The sequence below is a fragment of the Sarcophilus harrisii genome, chromosome 4 (genome assembly GCF_902635505.1).
Source record: "Sarcophilus harrisii chromosome 4, mSarHar1.11, whole genome shotgun sequence".
Taxonomy (NCBI): domain Eukaryota; kingdom Metazoa; phylum Chordata; class Mammalia; order Dasyuromorphia; family Dasyuridae; genus Sarcophilus; species Sarcophilus harrisii.
The window spans coordinates 357640406-357665686 of NC_045429.1; the positions used below are offsets into that span (position 1 = coordinate 357640406).

Here is a 25281-nt window from a genome sequence, read left to right on the forward strand (position 1 = left end):
CTTCCCCCCAGCCATAGTCCAACCACCTGTCTAGGGCCAGCCCCTCGCTCGCAGGCTTGCCGAAGTGCGCCGCACTCATTGGCTGTCTGTCCTAGGGCCCCATCCTCATACGAGATGGAGCAGCCAATCGGAGGGAAGATCCTGCAGACGCCGGGCTCTGACCCAAATGGAGTGGTCCTGGGGCCCCGTCCCCACGAGCCTCTGGAACTCTGGGAGCTGTGGTCCATAGCTGCCTCCGCGGCGTGGAGCTGGAGGGAGCGGGAACTACTCGCCCCAGGGAGCTGTGCGCGGCTTCGAACTCGCATTTTAGAAGCTGCGCTCCTCCTCCCTCCCCCCAACCCCTGAGAGAAGGCTGTGGCTGCATCCCGTTACCAGGTGAGTGAAGCCGGGACGGTGGGTCCGGAGAGGGCGGCGGCTGCTCCGTGTCTGGGTGCCGCGCGCCCGCCCGGCTAGTGGCAGCCGGGATCCTCGGCTTCCGCGGCGATCTTGGTAGGGGCAAATCCGAGGGTGCCCAGCGCTTCTGGGGCCGGGGCTTGCGCCTCCCGGGGGCCGCCCGCACGGACACACTTGTCCCGGGCAGCGCCCCTTTAAAGGGCCTGCGCTTGCCTCCCGCGGCGCCCTTCTGTAATGGGTGCCCACCTGTAAAGCGGTGCGACCCGCCCACCTGTAACGCGTGTGCCTCCCGGTGGAGCGGGTACGTTCCTCCCACCTGCATTGCGCGCACACCCTGTGGTACCCAAAGGAAAGCTGGCGCCAAGCGCCCCCATGCAGAGCCAGCGTGACCCTCCCACCTGTGTTATGTGTGCCCCGGCGGTGCCCAGCTGTGTCACTTGTGGCGTCCACCTTTGTCGTCATTTGTCTCCGAAAACCCCTTGGCTCCGCCCCAGAGCGACTGCCCGCAGACTTTGTTCTGCACTCCCTGGAGGGCCGTCACGGTGTCCCTTAGGCCAGGTGCTGTCCCCTAGAACCACCTGCACTTTCCCCACTGACCACCACCTTGCCTGCAAAGAGCCTCCCATTGCTGCTGGCATCCTCTAGAGAGAGAGTCCTCTGCCATCCTTAGGACTCAGAGTCCTTCCAGGTGCTTTCTAGGGCCCTTGTGGTATCCCTCCTTGCACGAGTGCATCTTGTAGAGCCATCTCCATTCCGAGTCTTTCCCCATCTCTGTTTTTCCTGCTCCACAGGTGCCTCCACATATTTCATCCTCGCCTACATTCACAGTGCTTTTGACTCTATCCCTTGCTTAGGGCACAATTCCTTTCACCAATTCCACACCAGTGACTTTCCACCATCCATTCCCTACCTTTCTCCACTTTTCAGACAAAGTCCATTTTTTCCAGGAAATTTGTCCCAGCGAGCCTTTCCCAATGTAGATCATCTATTTTTTGCCATGAAAAGACCACGGGTCAGAGGCTTGATTGTAGTTCTAGCTCTGACATGAGCTCCAAATATTGTCCTTTCTAGGCTTTACTTGCATCCGTAGGCATGAGATTAGATGAGATGATCTTCCAGTTCTGAGAACTTAAGATTCTCTGTTTTGTACCACACACTCCCCTTTACCACACACATTTACAACCTATGGATCCACTACAACAGTGACTTGGTCATTCGTTTCTTATAGTCATGAATCATTTCTCCAGCTAGTCTTTAAGTAACGGCTCAAGGATAGATTGCTTTTCTTTCTAAATATTACCTGTGTGCTTTCCTGCCTCCTCTGTCTATACCCTTTCCCTACTAATGGGGACAAAGCAATATTGTCTGCCCCATTGTACAAATTAGTGAAGAAAGCAGGGTGGGAAATGGGCTGGGGGAGTTACCACTGTGCATCTGCCTCCAGTCCTTGCCCCTCTGCAGGGAGTACCTGGTGCCCCCCCTTCCCCTGCTACCCCTTCGATGCCCCCAGCCCGCTGGCTGAGATCGGCAGGGACCCTCCTGCTGCCAGCCCCCCGCTGGCTGCCCTGGGAGAGGCAACTGGGTCCCCCATGGCAACCCTCTCAGGCAAATGGGGGTCCAGCCCTGGGGATCCAGCACAGTGCTCGCCACTGGTGCCAATCTCGGAGAGAGGAACCTCGGTAAGTGTATGTGTGGGGCTATTTTGGACTTAGGGGACAGGGTGGGGGTGGGTCTAATGAATTATAATTTAGGTTTATAACTATTTCTCCAACCCTGATCCCTTTACCCTACAGAATGAATGGAGATCAGAAATCAGTTTTTGTCCAGGAGAAGCAAGATTTTGTCCAGCATTTCTCCCAGATCGTAAAGATCCTGACAGAAGATGGCATGGGGCATCCTGAGGTGGGAGATGCCATAACCAGGCTCAAGGAGGTGAGACATTGAGCATGACTTTGATGATAGAACTGAAATGAACCTCAGAGAATTTGTAAGAGAAGCTGGGGAGGATGGGATGTAAGTCACTCATTCATTAAAATTTCTTGTGTTCATAGCCCTTCCTGCTGGGAATGGAAATTTGGAGGAAGAAAGTGCCCTGGGCAATATTAACTCATATTTAGATAATGCAAATTTATACAGAAAAGCACCCAAAAATCCCAACCCCAAATCCAAGCCCTTAAAAAACTTTCATTGTATTGGAGAAATAGCATATATGCAAAGCAATTTGATTAGAAAGCTCAGGAAAGGTTTCAGGGTGTAGATGATACCTGAGTTGACCCTTAAAGTCAAGACATGAGGAATCTTGGGGAACTACTAAGGAGATTCACAGACCTAAGAAATGAGAGCTCTGCTTGTCCAGCTGAGGGATTTGTATTTCATTGTAGGGACGGTTGGATGCCAGTGAAGCGTTTTGGTTTTTGTTTTTTTTTTTGAACAGGAGAATAGCATGGTAAGACTTCTGTTTAAGGAAGATTATGTTGATAACTGTATAAAGCAGTGGTTCTTAAACTTTTGTTCTCAGTATCTTTATCCTGTTAAAAATGATTGAGGATCTGTCCAAAGAGTTTTTGTTTATGTGGATTATAGTTATAGATATTGATCACATTAAAAATAAAAATTAATTATGAATTTGTAGACTCTCTGAAAGGATTTCAGAGATTCCCAGGCTGCTCTGGACCATACTTTGAGAATCATCCCTGGAAAGGATGAACTGGAAAGGGAAGAAAATAGGGTAAAAGAAACAAATTAGAAGTCTATTGAAGAAATTAGGTCAAAGGACCATAATGACTCAAATATGAGAGTTAGCCATGTTGGGGAAGGTAGCTCCAAAAATATTAAGATAAGACAGAATTTGACTACTGAACATATATAATAGGATGTAGGGAAAAGAGTTTAGGATGGCTCCAAGGTTAAAGTTCTTAGTGACTGGGCAGTGGTCCATGATGAGAAATTCAAATCAATTCTATTTAGTAATTGATTCTGTATCTTGCTAAATCCCATTACTATGTCCTTTAGTTAAATTCAGGAATTAAGTTTTCCTCTCTGAGTTAGTTTAAGGTCAACCTGACCAATTTTTTTGTTCAGTCGTGTCTGATTCTTCATGACCCAGTTAAGGGTTTTCTTGGCAAAGATTTTTTTTTTTTTTTTTTTTTAATTTAATAGCCTTTTATTTACAGGATATAAACATGGGTAACTTTACAGCATTAACAATTGTCTTGGCAAAGATATTGAAGTGGTTTGCTTTTTCCTTCTCTATAGCTCATTTTACAGATGAGAATACAGGGTTAAACTCCCCAGGGTCACAATAGCCAATAAGTGTCTGAGGCCAGATGCACTGCATTTTGTTCACTACACTACCTAGCTTGACCATAAGTCTCTGTAATTAAGTCACCTTGTTTACTAGTAGTTCTTAGGTAAATATCAAGGTTTGGCAATTGTCAATGCTGTAAAATTATCCATCCATATATCTTGTAAATAAAAAACTATAATAAAAAAAAAGAAGAAAAAAAAGAAAAACTCACACTTTATTAATAAATTAATGTGCTCAGAGCTTTGTTCCTGTTTACCTTAATTTTCAAATGTAACAATAGGAAGACTTCTCGCAGATACAATTTTATGAAGAAATTTAGGGAATAAAGAATGGGTCAACTCTCCCTCTCCCTCTCCCCCTCCCCCTTATGTCCCAGAACTGAGAAGCAATTACTAGGTTCTAGGTATCATGCTAAACATTGAAGATATAAAAGGGAAAACGAAAAAAAAAAAAAAAGAAAACCAGTACCTGTTCTCAAGGAGCATATATTGTAATGGAGAAGCTATGTGTATATACATACAAAAATGATGCATACAGAATAAGTGGAAGATAACTTTAGAAGGGAAGTTGTTAACAGCTCAGGAGACAAGAATTTCTGCAATAAATGACACATGAATTTTGAAGGGAAGCCAGGAATTCTGATGATTGTGAGGAAGGAGATTCTTCCAGTCATGAAGCTAATCAGTAGTAAGAGATTATGAGTGCCCTCCACAGTGATAGGGAGGATGGAAGAGATAAGGTTTTGGGAAAAATATAAGCTCTGTTTTGGGTGTGTTGAGTTTGAAGTCCATGGAAAATCTGTTTCAGAGGTTAGGAAGCAGTAATAACTCTGGCATTTGTATAACTCTGTGGCAGGCAGTGCTAAGTATTTTGCCAGTATCTCATTTGATCCTCATAACTTGGGAGCTATCAGTACTAATCCTCCCAAGGTAGGTGCTTTTATTATTCCTTATTTTATAGTTGAGGAAAATGAGGCAAACAGGTCCTTGTCCAAGGTCACACAATTAGCATGTGCCTGAGGCTGGATTTGAAATCCGTTTCTTCCTTACTTCAGATCTACTGCTTTATTTACTATGCACCAGATTGGCAGAGACACTAGGCACAATAGATAGAATAGCTTCATCTGCAGCTTTGTTAAGTGACGAGTAGAAAATTTGGGGGGCTAAGAGATGGCCCATAATGCTCAATGTTCTTTTCTCCTAAGTTTGCCTTCCCCAACCTTTTGCCCTTGCAGGTCCTAGAGTACAATGCTCTTGGGGGAAAATACAACCGAGGCTTGTCAGTGATCATGGTCTTCCGGGAGCTGGTGGAACCCCAAAAACAGGATGCTGACAGTCTACAAAGAGCACTAGCCGTGGGCTGGTGTGTGGAGTTGGTGAGATTCAGAGGGTAGTGAAGCAGGGGAGGAATTGGGGGAAAGATTGAGAAATAATCCTGAGACTCCAGAGTGAGATGTCTTCCAGATAGATGAATATATTGGAAGATTTAAATCTGTGCCTACAAGTTTAGTTTGGGATACATTTGATTCTGCATGTATAGAATATGTAGTTTGAGAGACATAGGTAGTGTAAATTTTCTTACTGAAAAATGTAGTCAAAATTTGTTACAGAGGAAAGTTGGGGAAGTTGGGGAATACAAGCCTTCTGAAAAACTTCTCTTCCAATAATTCCCAAACTAGAAAACTTTTCATTTTTAGATTTACAGAATGACAAAGACTGTGTTTCCATTTTAGCAATAGAAGTCCTCTTACTGAGAATAAATATCCCTATTAGATAATTTTTCTTAAAAATTAGTTCTAGAGTTTTATGCTTTGTTGAAAATTCTGCAACACTGGCAAAAGGCTTAAAATACATGTTACCTATCTCAGGTTTTCTACTTGATGTCCCAAGTGCCAAATGATCATTTGACCTTCTTGCCACAGTGTATAAGATTGCTTAATAACAGTCCCACCACACTGACAGTTGTCCAGAGATTTTACAGTGGACAGGAAGGAATTTGTTTGAGACTCATGTGCAGACTGGAAACCTTAGCCTGCTTGACATAGCACATTGGGGAAGGCTAGTGGGGAGGAAGAGCCTTATATTCTCTGCTTCTCTTCTTTAGCTCCAGGCTTTCTTCTTAGTAGCAGATGACATCATGGATTCTTCCCTTACCCGCCGGGGACAGCCATGCTGGTATAAGAAGGTAAATATGTCCTGAAGATGCCCCTGGGAGAAAGCAGCAGGAGCCAGGGAGTCAGGACTGGGCAGGTAGAGATTAGGTTTGCTAATGGATAGCTGGAGAAATGGTTAAGATGATTCTCATCACCCTGTAATTGCAACCTCTGGTTTTGTGCCTTGGGTACCAAGGTCTTCAGAATCTGCTGTCAGAGATCAACCCCTTTATTCTCTCCCTTGACATAGCCTGGCATTGGCTTGGATGCCATCAATGATGCCATGATGTTAGAAGCCTGTATCTACCGCCTGCTGAAGCATTACTGCCGTGGGCAGCCCTATTACCTGAATCTCATTGAACTTTTCCTTCAGGTAAGTAGATGGTGAGGGTTAGACTGCATAGACTTTAGTCAGAAGTGGAGTATTCTGGGGCTGGCCTTAGTGAATTCTTTCTAGGACTCCGTTTTCTCTTGTGCAAGATGAAGGAAGTTGGACTAAATGATCTCCAAGGATTCTTCCACATCCAGATCATGAGTGGACTAAGACTCCTTTCAAACCCCTTTATGTAATTCTGATGTCCCCGCTATGGCATGAGCATGGCCATCTTTAAGGCTTAGATCAGGGGTCCTCAAACTACGGCCCACGGGCCAGATGTAGCAGCTGAGGATGTTTATCCCCCTCACCCAGGGCTATGAAGTTTATTTAAAGGCCCACAAAACAAAGTTTTTGTTTTTACTATAGTCCGGCCCTCCACCAGTGTAAGGGACAGTGAACTGGCCCCCTATTTAAAAAGTTTGAGGGACCCCCTAGCTTAGATTCTTGGTTCTGGGCAGGTCATTTTAAAAATGAATTCCAGGCTAGCCTTGAAGATGGAAAGAAATCACAGAAGGACAGAATGATGTGTGGAAGAGAGAGAGGAAATAGTACCCTATTTCAGTTCCCTGAATTGGTGATAATGGGACTTTTTGGAGGAGCTGGTTAATCCCATTCCATCCATCCTGTAATTGGGATGATAGGATTCATTCAGACACAGTGTGATGGAACAGAATGGAGAGACCGCTGGACTTAAAGCCCAGAGACCAGGGTTTGAATCTGATACCAAGCACCTGATATGATGTTCCCCCGAGTTACCTTTTCCTTTTCAGTAAAATAGGAAAGGAAGGATAATTTTTGTATACAGGCTTTCTCATGTTTTGTATAGTACAGTAGAGATACAAGCTATAAGACGCCCAGGGATCTTTCATGTACCATCTGGAGGAACTATTTACCTCTTCTCCATTCTTACTACCTCTCAGCCTTCCCTCCACTTCATCCCTCATCCCCCCATTTCTGCAGCCTGTAATAGGGCTCCAGTCCACCATTCACTGTGAATGCTTTGATTTCTTTCTATCTCTCCCCTCTAGACCACTTACCAGACTGAGATTGGTCAGACCCTGGATCTCATCACAGCCCCTCAGGACAAGGTGGATCTTAACAGATTCAGTGAGCAGAGGTGAGGGGTAGTGAGCACTGGAGCTGGGCTGGGGACAGCCAGGGGATGACTTCTGCCCTTCGGAAAGTTCCTTTCTCCCGATTCCTCCCCCTTCTTTTCCTTGCCTAGATATAAGACCATTGTCAAATACAAGACAGCTTTCTACTCCTTCTATTTACCATTTGCTGCCGCTATGTTCATGGTGAGTAACAGTGAGTGCCATGGTTAGTATTGACACTAGTGTGTACCTTATTGACATTAAGAAGGGTCTGGGGAGAATGGGATCAGCTTTCCTTCACAGGAAAATTTTAGGACAGTTCAACAAGCATTATTAACCTCCCTCTTGGTGCAGTACACTATGCTGGGATCAGAGATCCTACAATGAAATGGTCCTGAGAGGTGAGCAAAGAGCTCACAATCTAGTAGTAAGCTATTGTGCCTGTGTTTTTAAGAGGTCGTGACTTAGGATACCTTCAAAAGGCAGAAAAAGTAAGGAGGATAAGGGATAAGCAAAAATGTAACAGTCATTGTCCTTAAGGAATTTTCGATTGAATGGGTGGGGGGTTAGGAGTTGTAAACAATCCCTGAACTCTCATGAAGACCAGAACCCACAATTGCTGGATACAGTCAAAAGGGAGAACCTTTGCACAATGGCCAATTGAAGCATTTTTCAGCCCAGTTTTTATTCTCTCCACAGGCAGGCATAGATGGGGAGAAAGAACACGCCAATGCCAAGACCATCCTTCTGGAGATGGGGGAATTTTTTCAAATTCAGGTATAAAAGCTTCAGGCTCTGACACAGAACAGTGACCTCCTTGCCTTCCCCAGGTGCACCCTTCATTTTGTGTCCTCATTTTCCCACTCAGGATGATTACCTTGACCTTTTTGGTGACCCCAGTGTGACTGGCAAGATTGGCACTGACATCCAGGACAACAAATGCAGCTGGCTGGTGGTGAAGTGCCTTCAGCTGGCATCCTCGGAGCAAAGAAAGATGCTGGAGGTGTCTGGGGGTAGGGGCTAGGGTGGGGGGAAGCATTCTAATCCAGCCTCTTCTGGGACTCTGAGAAGACCCCCACAAATGGAAGGGCAGGAGAAAACTGTCTGGATTTGGAAGTTCATCACTGAGTATTGAAAGCACATCTAGAATTGAGAGGTGCTGCACATATAGGGCTGTGATTAGGTGGAATAATGACTTTGTAAAAGTCAGAAACACGTGACATTATGGATGTCTTACCCCCTAGCACAAGTAAATATAATGAAAATAGGAAGTATGTCCTTTCTAAACTTTGTGTAGCCCTTGGAATGTGAGCTTAGCAGCAGATGGATTTATTACATGCTTGTTGAGTTGAATGCATAAATTGAGAAGGTATTATGTGTAATAGAGATGCAGGGGAAGATTTTCCGGGAGGGGATCTTGAAATGTAGGTACTGAGAATTGTTCTAGAGAGGAGGGGACTGGCAGAAATGAGATTATTAGAGGGTTCTGGGCAGAAATTCAACAAAGGGATAGGACCATGGAGAGCCACACACTTCTCTTTAACTCTTCTTCCCTTACCCTTTCCCCCAACTACAGGAGAGTTATGGACAGAAGGACGCAGAGAAAGTTGCCAAAGTAAAGGAACTGTATGAGAAACTTGAATTGCCTGCTATTTTCACCAAGTTTGAGGAAGAAAGTTACAGTAGATTGATGGGGCTCATTGAAAAGCATTCATCTCCTCTTCCCCCCTCTATCTTTTTGGAAATGGCCAAGAAGATCTACAAACGGCAGAAATGACCAAGGAGTTGGACATAGGTTGGGAGGGCAGGGAACCATGTATGGAGTTGGGACAGAATGTACTCTTAATAAATTAATGGCTTTTTGACTCCAGTGTTTTCTTTATTTGTCAACCTTCCCCACTCCTACTCAACACAGCAAGATCTGCCCCAAAACTAATGAGCCAGGGTGTGTAACCTGTTCTCAAGGCCCGATTCTCTCCACCCTCCCCAACTTATGAACAACAGTAGAACTTGGAGAAAAAGGGAATGTTCTTACCGGAGATCCCTTGCAGTTGAAATGCCCCACCCTACCCCCCTAAAAAGAGAGAAAATGCCATTCAGCTGTCTGGGAAACCTGCCGTGGTGGTTGGGGAAAACCTTGGTATCCAAGGGGATGCTTTCCTCCTCTTGCTTCGTCTCTGGTTTCTGACGTCTCAGGAAATCTCTCGAATTGAGGGTGGACCGACTTACTAACACTGCCTGACCTCCATCTCCCTGCAAGAGAATATACGAGGGCAGCATCTGAGGCTTTTTAGGCAGGTCAGGGTTTGGGGAACCGCTACAACACTGGCCTCGGGGGCGTGGCCTAAGGGAAAGCCCACCCCTGTGCGTAGGTGCGCAGAGGCGCCGGGAGGACTAAGCTAGGGCTCCGCCCTCTCCCCACCCGGTACTGCGGGGCGGGGGCCGGAGCCCGAACCGGGGAGGCAGCCGGGTGGGGAGGGGGAGGAGGCGGCTGCTGGAGGACACAGGTGAGGAGGGGACCGGTAAGCTGGAGCAGGGGAAGGATGGAGAAGTGGGGCGGAAAGGAGGGGCGTAGGGGACGAGGGGACATCACTGACTGGGAGGGAAACAAAAATGAATGAAGAGATGGGGTGAAGATGGGGATGGACCGGCAGGCCGACCCCTGGTTTGAGGGTGGGGTACGGATGAATGGACAGAACCACCGATCTGCGAACAGGACTGAACCCAAGGTGGGACGAGCACGGATAGAGATGGAGGGACCTGGAAGAAGAGACTAACGGAGACTGAAGAGGGGGCTGCGGCGGGTGAACAAACAAAACGCGTCCGTGGGAGTCCAGGGCACGGCCTTGGGAGGACATTGAGGAGGGTTAGATAGGGTGCGGATGGACTTCAGGTTACCCCCATTTCCCTTTCTCCGTTAACCCTCTGAGTGCTGCTTGCGGCAGAAGCATCCTGGGGCGGGGCTGCCTCCCTCCCCCTTTAGCGTAGCCTTGGGCTCGGAGGAGGGCGGGGCGGGGCCAGGCTTGGGCTAGGGCCCGGGGTGCTGCAGAGCCCGGCACCGCCCTGTGACTGTCACCCCCAGACCCATCCTCTCTAAGGCTACGCACACCTACCTCCCCAGAGATTAGGAGATAAAAGCAGGCGCGCTGGATGGGGGGAGAGGGGAGGGCCGAGGGGCGGGCGGGTAGGGTATCCAGGGCGCAGCCGCATTCTCCTTAAGAATTAAAAGGACGGGGCGGGGGGGGGGGGGGGGGGGGGGGGGGGGGGGGGGGGGGGGGAGGGGGGGGTGTAGAAAATAGGGGGAAGGTAAATGTCCAGTGGGACCAGTCTCCACCCAGTAAGCCCTGCAGTTCTAATTAACGGCTACTCGGTGCTAATTTTATGTCTACGATCTCTCCTTCAACTGGGATAGCCGTTTCTCAACCTCCAGACGACCAAGGTTCATCCCAGGGAACCTTTCCAGCCCATGCCCACGACCCAAGAAAATGCAGGTTCTTCCTTTACTGAACTTCCTGTCTCTCTCTTCTTTTCACTGTCTTTCAGGTCTCCAGAGCCGCAGTCAGGTCAACCTGAAGGGCTGGAAGCCCCTTGTTTTCTCGGCTAAGGGTTTCCCCAACCTCCCCTTAGCACCATGCTTTCCCCACAACGGGCCTTGCTCTGTAACCTTAACCACATCCATCTTCAGCATGTTTCCCTAGGCTTGCACCTGTCTCGCCGTCCAGAGCTCAGGGAAGGGCCCCTGAGCACTCCACCACCTCCTGGAGATACAGGAGGCAAGGAGACTGGAGTCCCCTGCAGTGGGACCTTGGTGGATGCCAACTCCAATAGCCCTGCAGTTCCCTGCCGCTGCTGCCGGGACCATGGTCCAGAACTGGAAAATCGTCAAGAGGAAACAGAGGAAGAAGAAGAGGGGGTGGTATCCCCCTCAGATCCTGGCTGCTCATCTTCACTCAGCACCTGTTCAGACCTCACTCCTGACGAATCTCCTGTCTCTGTGTATTCTCGGGACTTCCCTCCAGAGGAGGAAGCCCATCCGCAGCCTAGCATTATTCCTCTGGATGAAGGCTCTCCTCTGACCATAGGAGGTCCTGACTGTAGCCCAGACAGCTTCTGCTGCTCTCCAGACTCTTGCTCTGGAGCCTCCTCCCCTTCTCTCACCTGCCTAGACTCCAACTGCAATGCTTTGCCTACCTTCCAAGACCATCAGTCCTCAGTAGCAGGTAAAGAGGGAGAAGGAAGAGAGCAGGATCCTCCTACCACCAAGTTCCCTGAACAGACCTTGGAAATTGACAATGGGAAAACTGATGTTGGTGGGAAAACTGTATCCAGTTGGAAAATCATTTCCAGTTGTAAAATTGATCCTGTTAACACCGACTCTGGCTGGAAAACTGACTCTGAAAATAATGATCTGGGGTGGCAACTCAATGGGAATACTGACTCTATCTGGAAAACTAATACTGAGAATACTGATCCCACTCGGAAACTCGCTGAGAATAAGGATTCTAGCTGGAAAACTGGCCCTGCATACACTGACTCCTCTTGGAAAACTAGCACTGAGAATACCGACTCTAGCTGGAAAGCCAATGCTGGGAAAATTGAAGGTGACGTCAGTGGGGAACCTGTGCCCCACCGGACAATCACATCCTTTCACGAGCTGGCCCAGAAGCGGAAGCGGGGCTCAGGACTTCTCCCCCCACAGGCCAAGAAGGACAGGAGTGACTGGTTAATCATCTTCTCCCCAGACACAGAACTGCCCCCGAGTGGGGCTCTGAATGGCTCCCCTGCCCCTCCCCGGGAGATCACCACCTTCAAGGAGATCACCACCTTCAAGGAGCTTCGCTCCCGAAGCCGGGCCCCACCTCCCCCAGTGCCACCTAGGGATCCCCCAGCTGGCTGGGCCTTGGTCCCACCGAGACCTCCACCTCCCCCAGTCCCACCCCGAAGGAAGAAGACTCGCTTGGGACTGCAGCCCATTGCTGAAGGGAAGCCTGGGGATGTCAGGCCTAGCAGCCCAGTGACTGCTGATGATGTTCCTGTAGGGAAGGAAGCAGCCCAGCCGAGAGAGCCCCCTGACATAGAGGGTAAGGGGGTTCCCTGCTTGGGGGGAGGCGAGTGGGGCCAGGCTGGCTGGGAAGAGCCTGAATGTGGGGGGCAGATCTGAACTGAGCCCTTCCTTTCTCGGAGCTTCTAGAACCTCTCCTTCATGTGCTGCCCCATTGTCTCCTTCCCACCCCAACTTTTCCCATCCTGTCCTATCCCCTCCCTCTCCTTTACCGGGGCCTGGGGAGAGCTCTGGGAAAGGGGAGTAGGGGTGGTGTCGTAAGGGGAGTGGGACTAATTTTCTGCTCCCCTCTTTCTCCTTGCCCCTCCTCGCCTGGCTGCCCGTCCCGCTGCCCCTACCCATCCCGCACCTGCTCTGTCCCCACCGCCTGTAGCTGGCCCCCTCCTCCTCCCTCGGCCCTTGGTTTTTCGGTTCTCGGCCGATGGTCGTCCCGTCTTGGAGGGCGCGGGAGGGGGGGGAGCCGGCTCCCTGCTCTTGGCCCCACTGGCTGGGTGGCCTGGCCCGGGGCTGCGAGTGCTCGGGGGGCCGAGCCCCACGGAGGAGCAGCTGCTGCCGGTCCGCCTGTCACCCGTAGGGGCTTATTCGCCCCCGGCCCGGGGGGCCTTGCCCTGCCTGGCTAGCCCCGAGCTGGCGCTGCTGCTGTCCCCGCTCTTCCCCAGAAGCAGCACCTTCCCCTCCGCGGCTCCCCCACCCCGCCAGGTAGCCGCCCCCCTGCCGCCACCGCCACAGTCGAAGGTCCCGCGCAGACCCAGGAGCCCGCCACCGCCACCCAGGCAACGTAAGACGGACCGTACCCCCCCCCCCGGCCACGCCCCGCGCCTGGGACCGCAGCCCCGCGTCCCGCCCTTGGCGGTGTCTGGGATGCTCCTGGCCCTGGCGGGCGGTTCTTCCCGGTCCCGGTAACCTCTGGGCTCACGGCTGGGGCCCTGGCCCTCCGCGGGCCAGAAAGGCGCTTTCCCGCCAGATGCCCAAGAACACTCTTCTCGTCCCGGTCCCCTCCAAACTCTTTGTGTCCCCCCCCACCCCGGGTTCTAGTCCCGCCCCCTAGGAATTCATTGGTCCTTAGAGTTCTGGCCTCGCCCCCACCTCGCCGCAGGGGGAAGGACGGGGCCGGGAGAGCCCACGCGAGCCCATTGGTTTATGCAAAGAACTCGCCTGTCCTCCCGGTGGCCTTAGTCCCTGCCGTCCCCTCCCCAATGTGGGCCCGTACTGTAGGAAGCGAGGACAGACGAGGAGAAAAGGCGGGTTTGGTCCTCGGTCTTCCCCTTTCCAGCCTTCCCCTCTCCCCTTGTCTCGTCTTCCCTTACCCCCGCTTCTGTCTGTCTGTCTGTCCTTTTATTGGCCCTGGTCCCTCACGTGCTCTCCACGCCCCGGGTTGGGGCGTGGGCGGGGCACGGAACCACCCTTCCCCCCCCCCCCCCCCCCCCCCCTCCCTCCTCCCGCCTCCCTCCTCCCTCCTCCCTCCTCCCTCCGGGAGGTAATCCTGGCGCTGGACTTCCGGAAATAAAGGACGTGGGAGGCCAGACCGGGAACTAGGAAGGACCTTGGAATCCCTCCTGGGGCTTACTGGGACTGGAGGGTGAGGGGCTGGGCCCGAGCTCTGGGGCCACCCTCAGGCCCCCTGTCCTGCAGGGTCCCCGAAGAGCGCTGGGGATCCTTCCCGGGGGGGCAGTTTAATTCATGGGAAGGTGATTCCCTTAGCCAGGCTCTTCTGGTTGTACCTGCCTCCCGAGCAGGGTCTAGTTAAGGCCACGTACACGGCAAGTGCTTAATAACTGTTCCGTGAATTAAATCTTTTCTCTGCGTGCCCTGCAATCCCCCCCAGTCCGGAGCTCCTGGTCGTTCGCCGGTGTGCCTGGGGCCCAGTGCCTGTGGATGGCAGAAGCCAGGCAGGGACCCGGCCAGCTGCAAGAGGAGAAGAAAGGTAGTGACCGTGACGGCCCCTTAAAGGACCCCCTGCCGGCCCTTTCCCGCGCCCATCGCTCCCCCGCGGGCGCCCATCGCTCCCCCGCGGGCGCCCATCGCTCCCCCGCGGGCGCCCATCGCTCCCCCGCGGGCGCCCATCACTCTGCGCCAGGGAGGGCTGCTCTTCCAGGGTGGGAAGCGCATCCTGGGCACTCTAATCTGAAGGTTGCGCGCGTTCTTTTTCCTGAAGGCCTCCTGATTGCAGTCAGCGCCTCCGTGGACAAAATCATCTCCCATTTCGGGGCAGCCAGGAACCTGGTGCAGAAGGTCAGTGGGACTGGGGGAGATGGGAATGGCTTGTGGGGATGGGGTTGTGTCTGGCGGGAGGCCGGGCCCCAGCGCCTTTCTGACACAGAGGTAAGGAGTGGGGGGGCGAGGTTCCCGGGTTCCAGGATTTGGGAAACTCTGGCCCTCCGGGGAGTGACTGGATGGTCCCTCTGTCCCTCACTGCCTAGGCCCAGCTGGGGGACAGCCGCCTGAGCCCCGATGTGGGACATCTGGTGCTGACCACGTTATGCCCTGCCCTCCATGCCTTGGTGGCTGATGGACTGAAGCCATTTAGAAAGGATCTCATCACGGGGCAGCGGAGAAGCAATCCTTGGAGTGTTGTGGAAGCATCTGTGAAACCTGGTGAGGTGGGGCAGAGGCTGGCCCCGGGGCTGAGGGCCTCCTGAGGGAAGGTGAGGCTCTGCAAGGAGGAGTAGTGACAGAGAGATGGAGGGAGGGAAAGAGAGAGAGAACGTGTGTGTGTGTTTTGTATTAACAGTCTCCACAGTAATATTGTCAGCTCTTGTCCCCAGGTTCCTGTACCCACTCCTTGGGAAACCTGTATAATCAGGTCAGCCGACTGACCCCTCTCAGCAGCAGCCGAAGCCGGTTTCATGCCTTCATCCTCGGCCTCCTCAAGTGAGACCCCAACACCTGTCCCCTGGGACTCCTGCTGCTGTGAGGCTCTCCTGAGTACCTTGTATAGGGTGTCCCAAGCAGACCCTAGGAGATCTTTCCCATCCCTGAGCCACCCCTTCTCCCAGTTTGTTGTTGTATCTTACACAAAAGATCTCCTGGTCAGAGGACTTGGGTTAAAGACCTTGAGGATCTCATACTTATTTCCTATGTGATCTTTACCTGAATTCCCTCATCTGTAAAAGGAGAGAGTGGAACTAGGTGGTCTCTGACGTCCCTTCCAGATTTGCTCGTACTTCTGTGAGTTTATTAGGTCTTTGAGGTCCCCAGTTCTCTAACTTCTTTTCTCATCTCTCTCCCTTTATAGCACAAAACAACTGGAGATATGGTTTTCCAACCTCCAAGAAGATACAGGTCAGAGGCCTAGGGATGGTTTGGGAAGCAAGTATTTAAAAAGAGGGAGAGTACTTCCTGGGAATGCTGTGGGAAAGCATGTGGACTGCTGGGTGGGGACCATATAGTTGGACTTTATGAGTTTGGTTTTTTCCCCCAGCCCCTGAATTAGGCCAGTGGAGCTCAGTGTGTATTTTAAAAATAAATCTATGTGAGGACAGTAATTATGAGGGGGTGGAAACAAACTCAGGGGTCTGGGTTCTGTGTTAGTATGTGGCTGGTACGTAACGCTCCCTTTCTTTGTCATCTCTAGGCCTTCTGTCCCTATTGTACCTGCCTACAGCCTTCTTTTCCCTGGCCCGAGGAGGCTGCCCCTCCCTCTCCACTGAGCTGTTGCTTCTGCTCCAGCCCCTGTCTGTCCTCACCTTCCACCTGGATCTCCTTTTTGAGCACCACCATCACCTGCCCCTGGGACCTCCCTATCCCCCGAGCCCCCCGGGCCCTCCACCTGCACTGCAGCAGACAGTACAGGCTGTGTTGGGCTGGGGGGAGCGGCTGGCTCAGAGCCTTCGGGGAGGTACAGGCGAGGCCCCCCAAGGTCCCTCTCCAACTGGTGGCTGGTGGGAACAGCTGACCCAGGCTTCCCGGGTCTATGCCTCGGGTGGGGCGGAGGGCTTCCCTCTTCCTCGCTGGGGTTCCCGGAAACAGGGTGTTCCAACGGAGAGCACCAAGGAGAGTCCACCACCCAGAGATGAGCCGGTGCAGGCCAGACGCATGTGGCTGGGGAGACTGTTTGGGGTTCCGGCGGGGCCAGCAGACACAGACTGCGGTCCACTAAAGTCCAGGTAATTGGGGCTCTCCACAGGTTCCTAACGATCCCCTTGCGCCCTTTTACCTCCAACCATTCCGCTTGAAGATCACTTGGAGACCCATAACTCTTCTCTTCCACCATTTCTGTGTGCAGATGGGTGTTTGACATTAATTAGGTCCGCAAAAACACCCATCTTGGGCAAAAAAAAAAAAACATTCAGAAGATCGATGTCAAAAAAGGTTGTTATAGGAAGATGACACATTGGATTTTGTTCCCTGAGATGGGATTTAGCCATGAGTTATAACAGAATATGGCTGACAGGGACAACATGCAGAGCGTGGTTATGTGCTTCCGATTATGGTCCCATGGTGAGAGGTCTCATGGCCTTCCTAGCCCTTGTAGTCACCTGGGGTCCAGGAACACCACCCTAGTTATCCTGAAACCTTTCTGATTCTGCATCCTTCTGATGCAGTGAACATTCGGCCTTTTGATGGCCCTTCAACCTCTCCTCTCACACCAGACTCCCAGTTTTTCCTAGAAGGGGGCATGGTGTGGGAGATGAGTCCAATATCTTAAACCTGGCCCCCCTCCAGGAGACCATCCAGCTGGCTGCCTCCTGCTGTGAGTGTGCTGGCCCTGGTGAGAAAGGGCAGCCCCCCTGAGCCAGCCTCCCCTCCAGAAGAACTCGAGGTCCCAGCCCCCAGCGAACTCCCCGTGCAGAGGTGAGGAGGAAAAGGGAAAGGATAACAATAATAGAGGCTTCAGGTGGTCTCGCTCACCCTTATCTCTGTGTATCCTCACAGGGCGGTGCGGGCCCTCTGTGATCACACCGCAGCTGGACCCGACCAGCTGAGCTTCCGGCGTGGGGAGGTACTGCGTGTAGTCTCTACTGTGGACGAAGACTGGCTTCGCTGTGGGCGGGACGGGGCTGAGGGTCTTGTGCCTGTGGGGTACACTTCCCTCATTCTCTAGCCTCGGGACTCTTTCTCTCTTCCCTCCCTGTGTATGTGCCACCCGGGAGCATCCTTCCCCTCACATAAAATGAAGCTTACCAGAAACATTTTCCCCATCTGTAAAATGGAACTGTCCTCCTTGCCTCACTCGTATTTAATATGGAACGCTCCTCCTCATGCCCCTATCTGTAAATTTCCATCCATCCCCGATCTGTAAAGTGAAACTTGCTCTTTTGCCCAATCCCTCCCAAAAGTAATATGGAGCTGTACTCTTCTCCCTGTAAAGTGGAAATTCTTATGTTGCCCCCATCTATGGATAAGCTCTACCAATATACTTGCCCCCATCCCATTTCCCCCCATAACCAAGTGGATGGAATCTTAAATCTGTACCCACCCCTTCTATTGGTCTGTATTTATTGAGCAATCATGGTGAATTTAAATGCTGTAGCACTGACCTCATTCAGGGGGCCCTTGGAGGCTGCCCCATCTAAGTCACAGTCCCAATAAAGTGGGGGAGCTGAGTTTTCTGTTGTCTGCCTTGGAAAATGCTGCTTGGGTCAAGGGGAAAAAGCCACCCCCTTTTGGTGGGTTTGAGGGATCCCCTGGCACTTCCGCATCTCCCCAGCCTCAATAAATGGCCAGTAGCTAATAAACAGCAGAATTGGAACCCAGATTTGGGGAATGATGATAAAACTAGGGCTGGAAGGGACTTTGCGAGTCATCTGGTCAAAAAGTCCCCCTTTTTCCCTGTTCCCCTCGATCTACAGAGGAGCTTACTAAAGCCAAATGAGCTGAAGGTATTAGCCTAAGGTCACAGACTATCAGAACTGGCATTTGAACCCCAGTCCTGCTCTTCTCAGCACTGCTTTTGTTTTCTGTCTGCTTCCATATAGAGAGGGACGCCAGAGACTTGTTCCTGGCCTTGGAGGGAGAAGGAGGCATTATTAATGTGATCTGGAAAAAGGCTTAGATTTGGGGGGGGGGGGAGGGATTAGCACAGTAAAAATGAAGAGAAAAGCTGGATTTGAATTATTTTGAAGGAAGCCAGGGAACTAAGGCAGAGGTGAATGACATAACCGTTATGCCGTTCATAACCTTCCAAGGCTCTCTGGAAGTAAATGGAGCATCAGGTTCAAGGGATTGATAAGTGGGCTGCTATTGATGGAAGTCTGGAAAAGTAAGGAGGAACTGCATTATGAAGAGCTTTGTTCTTTTTTTAAATTAAGCATTGTCTTTTTACTTGCCCCCTCCCTATTTAAAACACAGGTGGAGACATACACATATTAACTTATAATGAAGTTGAGCTAAACACATTCAGCCAATTTGCCAAGTCTAAAAATGTAGGTCCCGTCATGCATCTTGAATGCATCCCTCTCTGTCAGGAGGCGACTGAAACACACGTCTTCACTGGTCCTTTGGAATCATGGTTGCTCATTGCATTGGTCAGAGTTCTCGGCTCTTTCAGAGTTTCTTTACAATATTATTGCCTTTGTATAAATGATTACCAGGTTTCTCAATTACTCCTTTCATCCTTTCTTATAGCACAATAGGATTCTGTCATGTTCATGTATCATGATATATTGAGCCATTCCCTAGTGCAGTGCTTATTTTCCAAGTCCTTGCCACTGCAAAAAGAATTGCAAAGATAGATTATTAGGTAGGTAGCTAGGTAGATGATTGGTAGATTGATAACTAGATGAAGCATTTATTAAACCACATTGCACTGAATACCTGGGATATTTATAAAAGTGAGCAATGGCATTACCTAGGAATTTAACTACTCACGAGGGAAGACAGCACATAAAGAGAAACAGGAAAGTTGGGGACAAAAGGGTGGAAGGGAAGGAAATGTTTTTCAAAGTGGTATTGGGTCAAGTTTTCCAGTTGTTTAATAGCCATATTTAAAACTCTGACCCTTATTTGAGGTTTTCTTGCCAAAGATACTGGTGTGGGTTACCATTTCCTTCTCCATTGCATTTTACAGATGAGGAACTGAGGCAAACAGGGTTACATGATTATCCAGGGTGACAGCTAGCAAGTGTCTCAGGCCGCTAAGAAAGCAAACTGCCAGATAATCAAGCGTGTTAAAATCTGTAGAGAAGTCAAAAAAAGGGAGTGAGAAAAGACCACTAGATTGGGTAGTTAAGAATTTATTGGTGGCTTTGGAGAGGGCAGTTTCAGTAGGATAATCAGATTAGAAATGAGATTTGTAAGAGTTTAGAAAAAAGATTTTATTTTCCAGAAAAGATCAGAGACTTGGCAAAGGGTTGGATTTGATGGCAGAACCTGGATTGAAATTTGAGACGGAGACAACTTTTTCACCACAGCTAACCCTGAAGGGGATGCAGGTGAGAGTCGGGATGCCTACAGGACATAGCAGGAGAGGATGTGTGACAGCAGGAGGAGGAGGAAACCAGAGCACAGTCACTAATGTTTGCTGCCCTCATGCAAGGACTGGGTTTGGGGGAAGCTTTTCCCCCACAGGATCCCAGTTCCCAAGGCACTACTGCTGCTTGTCCCTGAGACACTGTAACAGGACCTTGCCTTCTGCTCTCACTGAGCAGAATGCAGAATGGGAAGAGGGAGAAAATTTGGATCACAAGGTTTTGCAAAAGTGAATGTTGAAAAATATCTTTACATGTATTTGAAAAAATAAACTATTTAAAAAAATAAAAGAAAAAGAAGTAGCACCTACTCTCCCCTTAGTTGTCACAAACCTTCCATTTCCCATCAGGCATTTAGAATGTAGAATGAGGTGCATGAGTGGTCTTTACTAGCACCTGACCTGTGCCCCAGCCTCGGCTCCTATCTAGACTGTATCACTGAGCTCAGAAGAGTGGGACTTCTGAAGCCTGTATTGGCTGCTCTGAACTTACTGGCCTGATTAAAAGTAGCACCTACTTGTATCCCAGAGATCATAAAAAGAGAAAGGGACCCACACATGTGCAAAAATGTTTGTGGCAGTCTTTTTTGTAGTGGCAGGAAACTGGAAAATGAGTGGATGCCCATCAGGTGGAGAATGGTTGAATAAATTATGGATGTTATGGAATATTATTGTTGTATAAGAAATGATGAGCAGATTCCATTAGATTGTGATGGAGAGAACCATCTGTATCCAGAAGGAGGACTGGGGGACTGGGAGGAATATGGATCACAACATAATATTTTCACCTATTTTGTGTTTGCTTGCTTTTTTTTTTTTTTTTTTTTTTTTTTTTGTATTTCTCATTTTTTTTTCCTTTTTGATCTGATTTTCCTTGTCTAGCATGATAAATGTGGAAATATGTTTAGAAGAATTGCACCTGTTTAATGTATATTGGATTACTTGCTATCTAGGGGAGGGGATGGGAAAAATTTGGAACATAGCTTTTGCAAGAGTGAATGTTGAAAACTATCTTTGCATGTGTTTTGAAAATAAAAAGCTATTATTTTAAAAAAGGAAAGAAATGATGAGCAGGCTGATTTCAGAAAGCCCTGGACTTACATGAACTGATACTGAGTTAAGTTAGCAGAATTAAGAAAACATTGTACACAGCAACAAAATTATGTGATGATCAACTGTGATGGACTTCAACAATGACCCCGAGGTCATTCAGGGAAATTCCACTAGACTTGTGTTGGAGAGAGCCATCTGCATCCAGAAAGAGAAATATGGGAACTGAATGTAAACCCCCTTTTTTGTTGTTGTTTGCTTGTTTTCTTCTTTTTTTCTTGTGTTCTATTTTTACCTTTTGATCTGATTGTTCTTGTGCAGCATGATGAATATGGAAATATGTTTAGCAAAATTGCACATGTTTTTGGATTGGTTGGTTATTGGATTGGTTACTGTCTAGGGGAGGAGGAGGGAGAAAATTTGGATCACAAGGTTTTGCAAAAGTGAATGTTGAAAAATATCTTTGCATGTATTTGAAAAAATAAAAAACTATTTGAAAAAAAAGTAACACCTACTCTCCCTTAGCTGTCACAAACCTCCCATTTCCCACCAGGCATTTAGGCAGCTGGGGGCCTCCATTAAGACTATGGCTTTTGCCTCTGTGTCTTCTCTCTTTCCTTTTACTGTTAGTCAATTAGGCACTGTGCCAGACACAATGTACTGGGGATTCAAGAAAAGGTAAAGAACAGTCCTTGCTGTCAAGCCTTCAAGTCTTAAGAAGACAATGTGCAGACAATTAATTCTGAGCTGTGTAAAGGGAAACCTGGAAATATGCCACAGATGGAAAGCACTAGACTTAAGGGGATCAGGAAATGTTTCCCGTAGAAGGTGAGACTTCAGCTGGGCGTTGAGGGAAGCCAGGAGGCAGAGATGAGGAGGGAGAGTTTCCAGGCAGGGAAAATGACTGATTCTCAGAGTTGAGAGATGCAGGGTCTTGTGAAAAGAAGAGCAAAAAAGGTCAGGATGATACAAGATTGCTTAATGACACAGGGGCAGGGAGAAGGTGAAAGACATGAGGTATGAGAAGAATGAAAGTGTTGGGGCAAAGGATCATGAAAGTGTCAAACCATTTTATATTTGATCCTGGAGGTGACCGACAGGAGCCACTGGAATAGAGGGATTACCTGGTTAGACTTTGGCACCTGAGTGGACTTGAGGCATGGAAGTTATTATAGTAGTCTAGGGATGTGGGCCTAAAAGATGGCGGTATCCTGGGAGAGAGACGTGTCTGGGAGAGAGACCTGTGTCTGTGAGAGGCATTGTGAAGGTAAATGAGCATTACCATGTCAGGCACTGTGCTAATCTCCGGGCAGATTGGATATGGAAGGTGAGGAAGTGAGGAGTCTGGGAAGACACTTGGGTTTTGAACCTGGGAGGATGGCGGTCCTCTCAACAGTAATAGAGAAGTTAGGAAGAGGAGAGTGTGGGGAGAAAAGAGTTCACTTATGGGCATGGTGAGTTTATGATATCTAATGGCACATCCTGTGGGAGAGATTTAATAGAGCTGGAGATGCAAGATTGAAGGTGAACAGAGATTAAGGAAGGATAGGTAGATGTGAGAATTATCAGTATAGGGGGCAGCTAAGTGACACTAGCTGTGTGACTCTGGGCAAGTCAACCCCCCAAAAAACTATTAATGTATATAAATCCATGGGAGATTGTGGGGAGCAGGCACTAATTTACAGGTGATAATGCCACATTCCAAAAGACCTTGAATAGGAATCTCCTAATCACATCATGGAGGAATCTCCTAATCACATCCTACATGACCAAGGACTGCCCTAACCTTGAATAGGCAGCTATCTAGGCATCCCCTAATCACATCATAGAGCTTCCTATGACCAGAGACACCTGAGCAGCTTATCCTTGGGTGGGAAACCAATCCTTTTCTAGGACCCCCCACCCTGTACAAAGTTCAGGCAACCCTGCTGCTATATATATCTGTACTATTGCACCCATTAAAATGAGGCTTGATCAGATGGATTTGTCTTGCCTCCATTCTTTTAGTTTCCCCTCTCTCTTGCCCTTATGTCTCTTTTCTTGCAGGGTCCACACACTCTGCTTCGCAGGCCGAGGCAATTGGCGCCCAACGTGGGGCCCGGAAGATTTTGGAGAAAGGAGTAGCCATTGCTAGATCGAACCTCTCAATAAGAAGACTGCGCAGTCCCGGAGAATTTAGAAAATAAAGTTGCCACGGGTCTGCCTTCCCCAAGGAACAAAGACCTGGGTGTGGTAAGAGGTTTCGATACCAAGAGAGAGAAGAAATTAAGTGTATAATACATTTATTGAGGATTTCAAAGATTTATTAAGGACACGTAGAGTAAAGGTTAAGAAAAAAAGAATTTGTAAAATTTTTAAGCTTTTAGAAGATGTCTGCCCATGGTTCTTGCAGGAAGGAACCATTGATGAGAAAAGGTGAAAAAGAGTTGGAGATTGTTTTAATGATTTTTATGTTAACAAAGTAATTCAGGACAATTCCTCTTTCTTAAAAGGTGCCCTTAAGCACACCCCATTCTAGGCTCAAATTAGGCTCCCAAAACAATGAAAAGGATTCTGTATGACCCTCCTCCCAAAGCTTCGATGGCTTTTCTTCAACCTCCCCAAATGAGAGCCTTTAACTCCGCTGACTTGAAAAAGGAAGCGGTTCTTCAGCTTCAATCAGGCCTACAGTGGACAATGATATTGATTAGGCATTTGGGAGAGTAAGTCTGAATGCCTTTTGGCGTACCATCTGGTTTTGGTTCTGGTTCTGGTTATTCTGGTTCTGTTCTGGGTAAAGTTCTGAGATGGGTATTTTCTGGGACGCTGGAAAATATCCTTTGGGTATGTGTTATATGTTTAATGTTGTAATTGTGTGTTCTATGTTCTGTGTGATTTGTCTGTCTGTTTTGTTGGTTGAACAAAGTTGCAACTGTGCTTAGTAAAATGGAGCTCCATGTGTATCTGTGTGTGTCTGTGTTAAAAGTTAGCAAGTTTGTAAAAGATAAGAATTCAGCCTCTGTGTTGCAGGCTTAGAAAATATCAAGAAGTTTGAAAAAAATCTCTCTCTCTCTCTCTCTCTCTCTCTCTTTCTCTCTGTGTTTGTGTGTGTGCCCATGTGTGTGTCTGGCTGACTGCAGCAGCCTGTGAGAAAAAGGGAGAGAAGGAATTTGAAAGTTTGGAAAGTTAAAAATATATCTAGAAGAGCAGTGTGCTAACATTTAAAGAAAAAAAGTTTAAATGCAATATCTAGGCCTTCTCTGTGAAGACAGAGAAAAGCACTAAATGGGCTTGGAAATTCATAGACGACTCTTTGGATTCTGGAAGGGAAAAAGGGAATTCAAGGTGAAACAAACTTCTCCCCAGGGGCGGAGGTCTTGGAAACAGCCCCTAGTCTGTTTGCTGATGTAAAAGTTTTGTTAAGTTTTAAGAACAATGATTAAGGAATTTGGGAATTGGTTATTTGAAAATCAGCTTGTGATTTTAAAACTTTTAACCTGATGTACTAATTTTGTAAGTAAATGGAATTTAGATATTTTAAATGGACAGGAAAGTTTTTTTTCCCCCTTGAAACAGAGTCTATTAGAGTAAAGAGCAATAAAATTCAAAAGCTCTGAAGATAAGAAGCTGTTAGAAGAAATGTGGTGTGTGTGTGGGAGGAACAAACTTAAAAAACAGCTGTATTAGTTTGGTTCAGAGTTTGTTACCTTCTAAAATATATTGAGTTATTTGTTAACATAAGTTATACTTTAAATCCAGCTCTGCTGGACATGTGTGGGTTTTGTGGAGTTTTGGGCTATTCACTATAGTGTGAATCTTACAGATTTTTGAAGGAAAAGGAAAGGAATGCGGGTGATTTTTAGGAAGGACTGAATTGGAGGAGCAATTAGAGGTTTGCATGGTTTTAGGAAGGTTTAGAAAGACTTTTGGGAGTAGATGAAGAGGTGGGGGAGGGAGCCACCCACCCCCACTGCCTTCTGCTACCTGGGCAAAGGAGCATCTGATTGTTCAGCTATATAGCTAGGGAGAAAGAAAATTGGAAATGGGTAAACTGATGGGCTAAATCTTAAAAAGGATCCCCATGTAGGACACTGAGTGGAGAACCTGAGGGGAAGATTTTTCCTAGAGGGCAGGAGTGGGGGAAGGGAATCCTCTCCTCTCCTCTCCTCCCCTCTCCCCACTGAGTATGTTCCTGCCTTTTTTTTTTCTTATCTAATTATTGCCAGTGCAGCAAACTCTGATTTAAAGGAACATGCTTACTTTTAGGTTACTTGATTGAATATTTGTTTCTTGATACATAAAAGTTTTCTTGGTTGAGGAATATGGTCATAAATGTGATCCATACTTTGGTAAGAATATTTCTAAAAGTTAATTGCTATTTTTAAGAAACTTCTTGAATTCTTTTATGTGGAATTGGGTATTCTGTATAAGTTTAAATTGATTGTATTGGGTCATCCTAA

General features: G+C 48.4%; 2 protein-coding genes across 7 annotated transcripts; both read left to right on the forward strand.

Annotated features, from left to right (window-relative positions):
- The first annotated feature begins 248 nt into the window (after positions 1–248).
- Positions 249–9187, forward strand: FDPS (farnesyl diphosphate synthase). Of its 2 annotated transcripts, XM_031966717.1 has the most exons (11): positions 319–375; positions 1855–2072; positions 2187–2325; positions 4935–5075; positions 5804–5884; positions 6103–6225; positions 7257–7345; positions 7454–7526; positions 8022–8099; positions 8191–8325; positions 8899–9187. In XM_031966717.1, exons 2-11 carry the CDS (start codon positions 1894–1896, stop codon positions 9097–9099), a joined length of 1239 nt encoding a protein of 412 aa, XP_031822577.1. In that variant the 5' UTR covers positions 319–375; positions 1855–1893; the 3' UTR covers positions 9100–9187. The 2 variants fall into 2 exon arrangements, with proteins under 2 accessions (XP_031822578.1, XP_031822577.1); XM_031966718.1 differs by lacking the exon at positions 1855–2072 and having other exon boundaries at positions 249–375.
- Positions 9188–9763: 576 nt separating this feature from the next.
- RUSC1 (RUN and SH3 domain containing 1) lies at positions 9764–17931 on the forward strand. Of its 5 annotated transcripts, none has more exons than XM_031966712.1 (12): positions 9764–9829; positions 10039–10198; positions 10866–12403; positions 12758–13162; positions 14210–14308; positions 14540–14616; positions 14805–14979; positions 15150–15255; positions 15620–15666; positions 15959–16490; positions 17050–17178; positions 17260–17931. In XM_031966712.1, exons 3-12 carry the CDS (start codon positions 10954–10956, stop codon positions 17426–17428), a joined length of 3189 nt encoding a protein of 1062 aa, XP_031822572.1. In that variant the 5' UTR covers positions 9764–9829; positions 10039–10198; positions 10866–10953; the 3' UTR covers positions 17429–17931. The 5 variants fall into 5 exon arrangements, with proteins under 5 accessions (XP_031822572.1, XP_031822574.1, XP_031822576.1 ...); XM_031966714.1 differs by having other exon boundaries at positions 10039–10126; XM_031966716.1 differs by lacking the exon at positions 12758–13162.
- The last annotated feature ends 7350 nt before the right edge of the window (positions 17932–25281 follow it).

What these genes read in the sequence shown, in the direction of transcription:
- RUSC1 (XM_031966712.1), top strand. Translation starts at nt 10,954, where the DNA reads ATGCTTTCCCCACAACGGGCCTTGCTCTGTAACCTTAACCACATCCAT. An exon ending in TTCATCCTCGGCCTCCTCAA is followed by an intron (nt 15,256 to 15,619) that starts GTGAGACCCCAA and finishes CTCCCTTTATAG; the next exon opens with CACAAAACAACTGGAGATAT. An exon ending in CAACCTCCAAGAAGATACAG is followed by an intron (nt 15,667 to 15,958) that starts GTCAGAGGCCTA and finishes TGTCATCTCTAG; the next exon opens with GCCTTCTGTCCCTATTGTAC.
- FDPS (XM_031966717.1), top strand. Translation starts at nt 1,894, where the DNA reads ATGCCCCCAGCCCGCTGGCTGAGATCGGCAGGGACCCTCCTGCTGCCA. An exon ending in TCTCGGAGAGAGGAACCTCG is followed by an intron (nt 2,073 to 2,186) that starts GTAAGTGTATGT and finishes TTTACCCTACAG; the next exon opens with AATGAATGGAGATCAGAAAT. An exon ending in CCATAACCAGGCTCAAGGAG is followed by an intron (nt 2,326 to 4,934) that starts GTGAGACATTGA and finishes TTGCCCTTGCAG; the next exon opens with GTCCTAGAGTACAATGCTCT.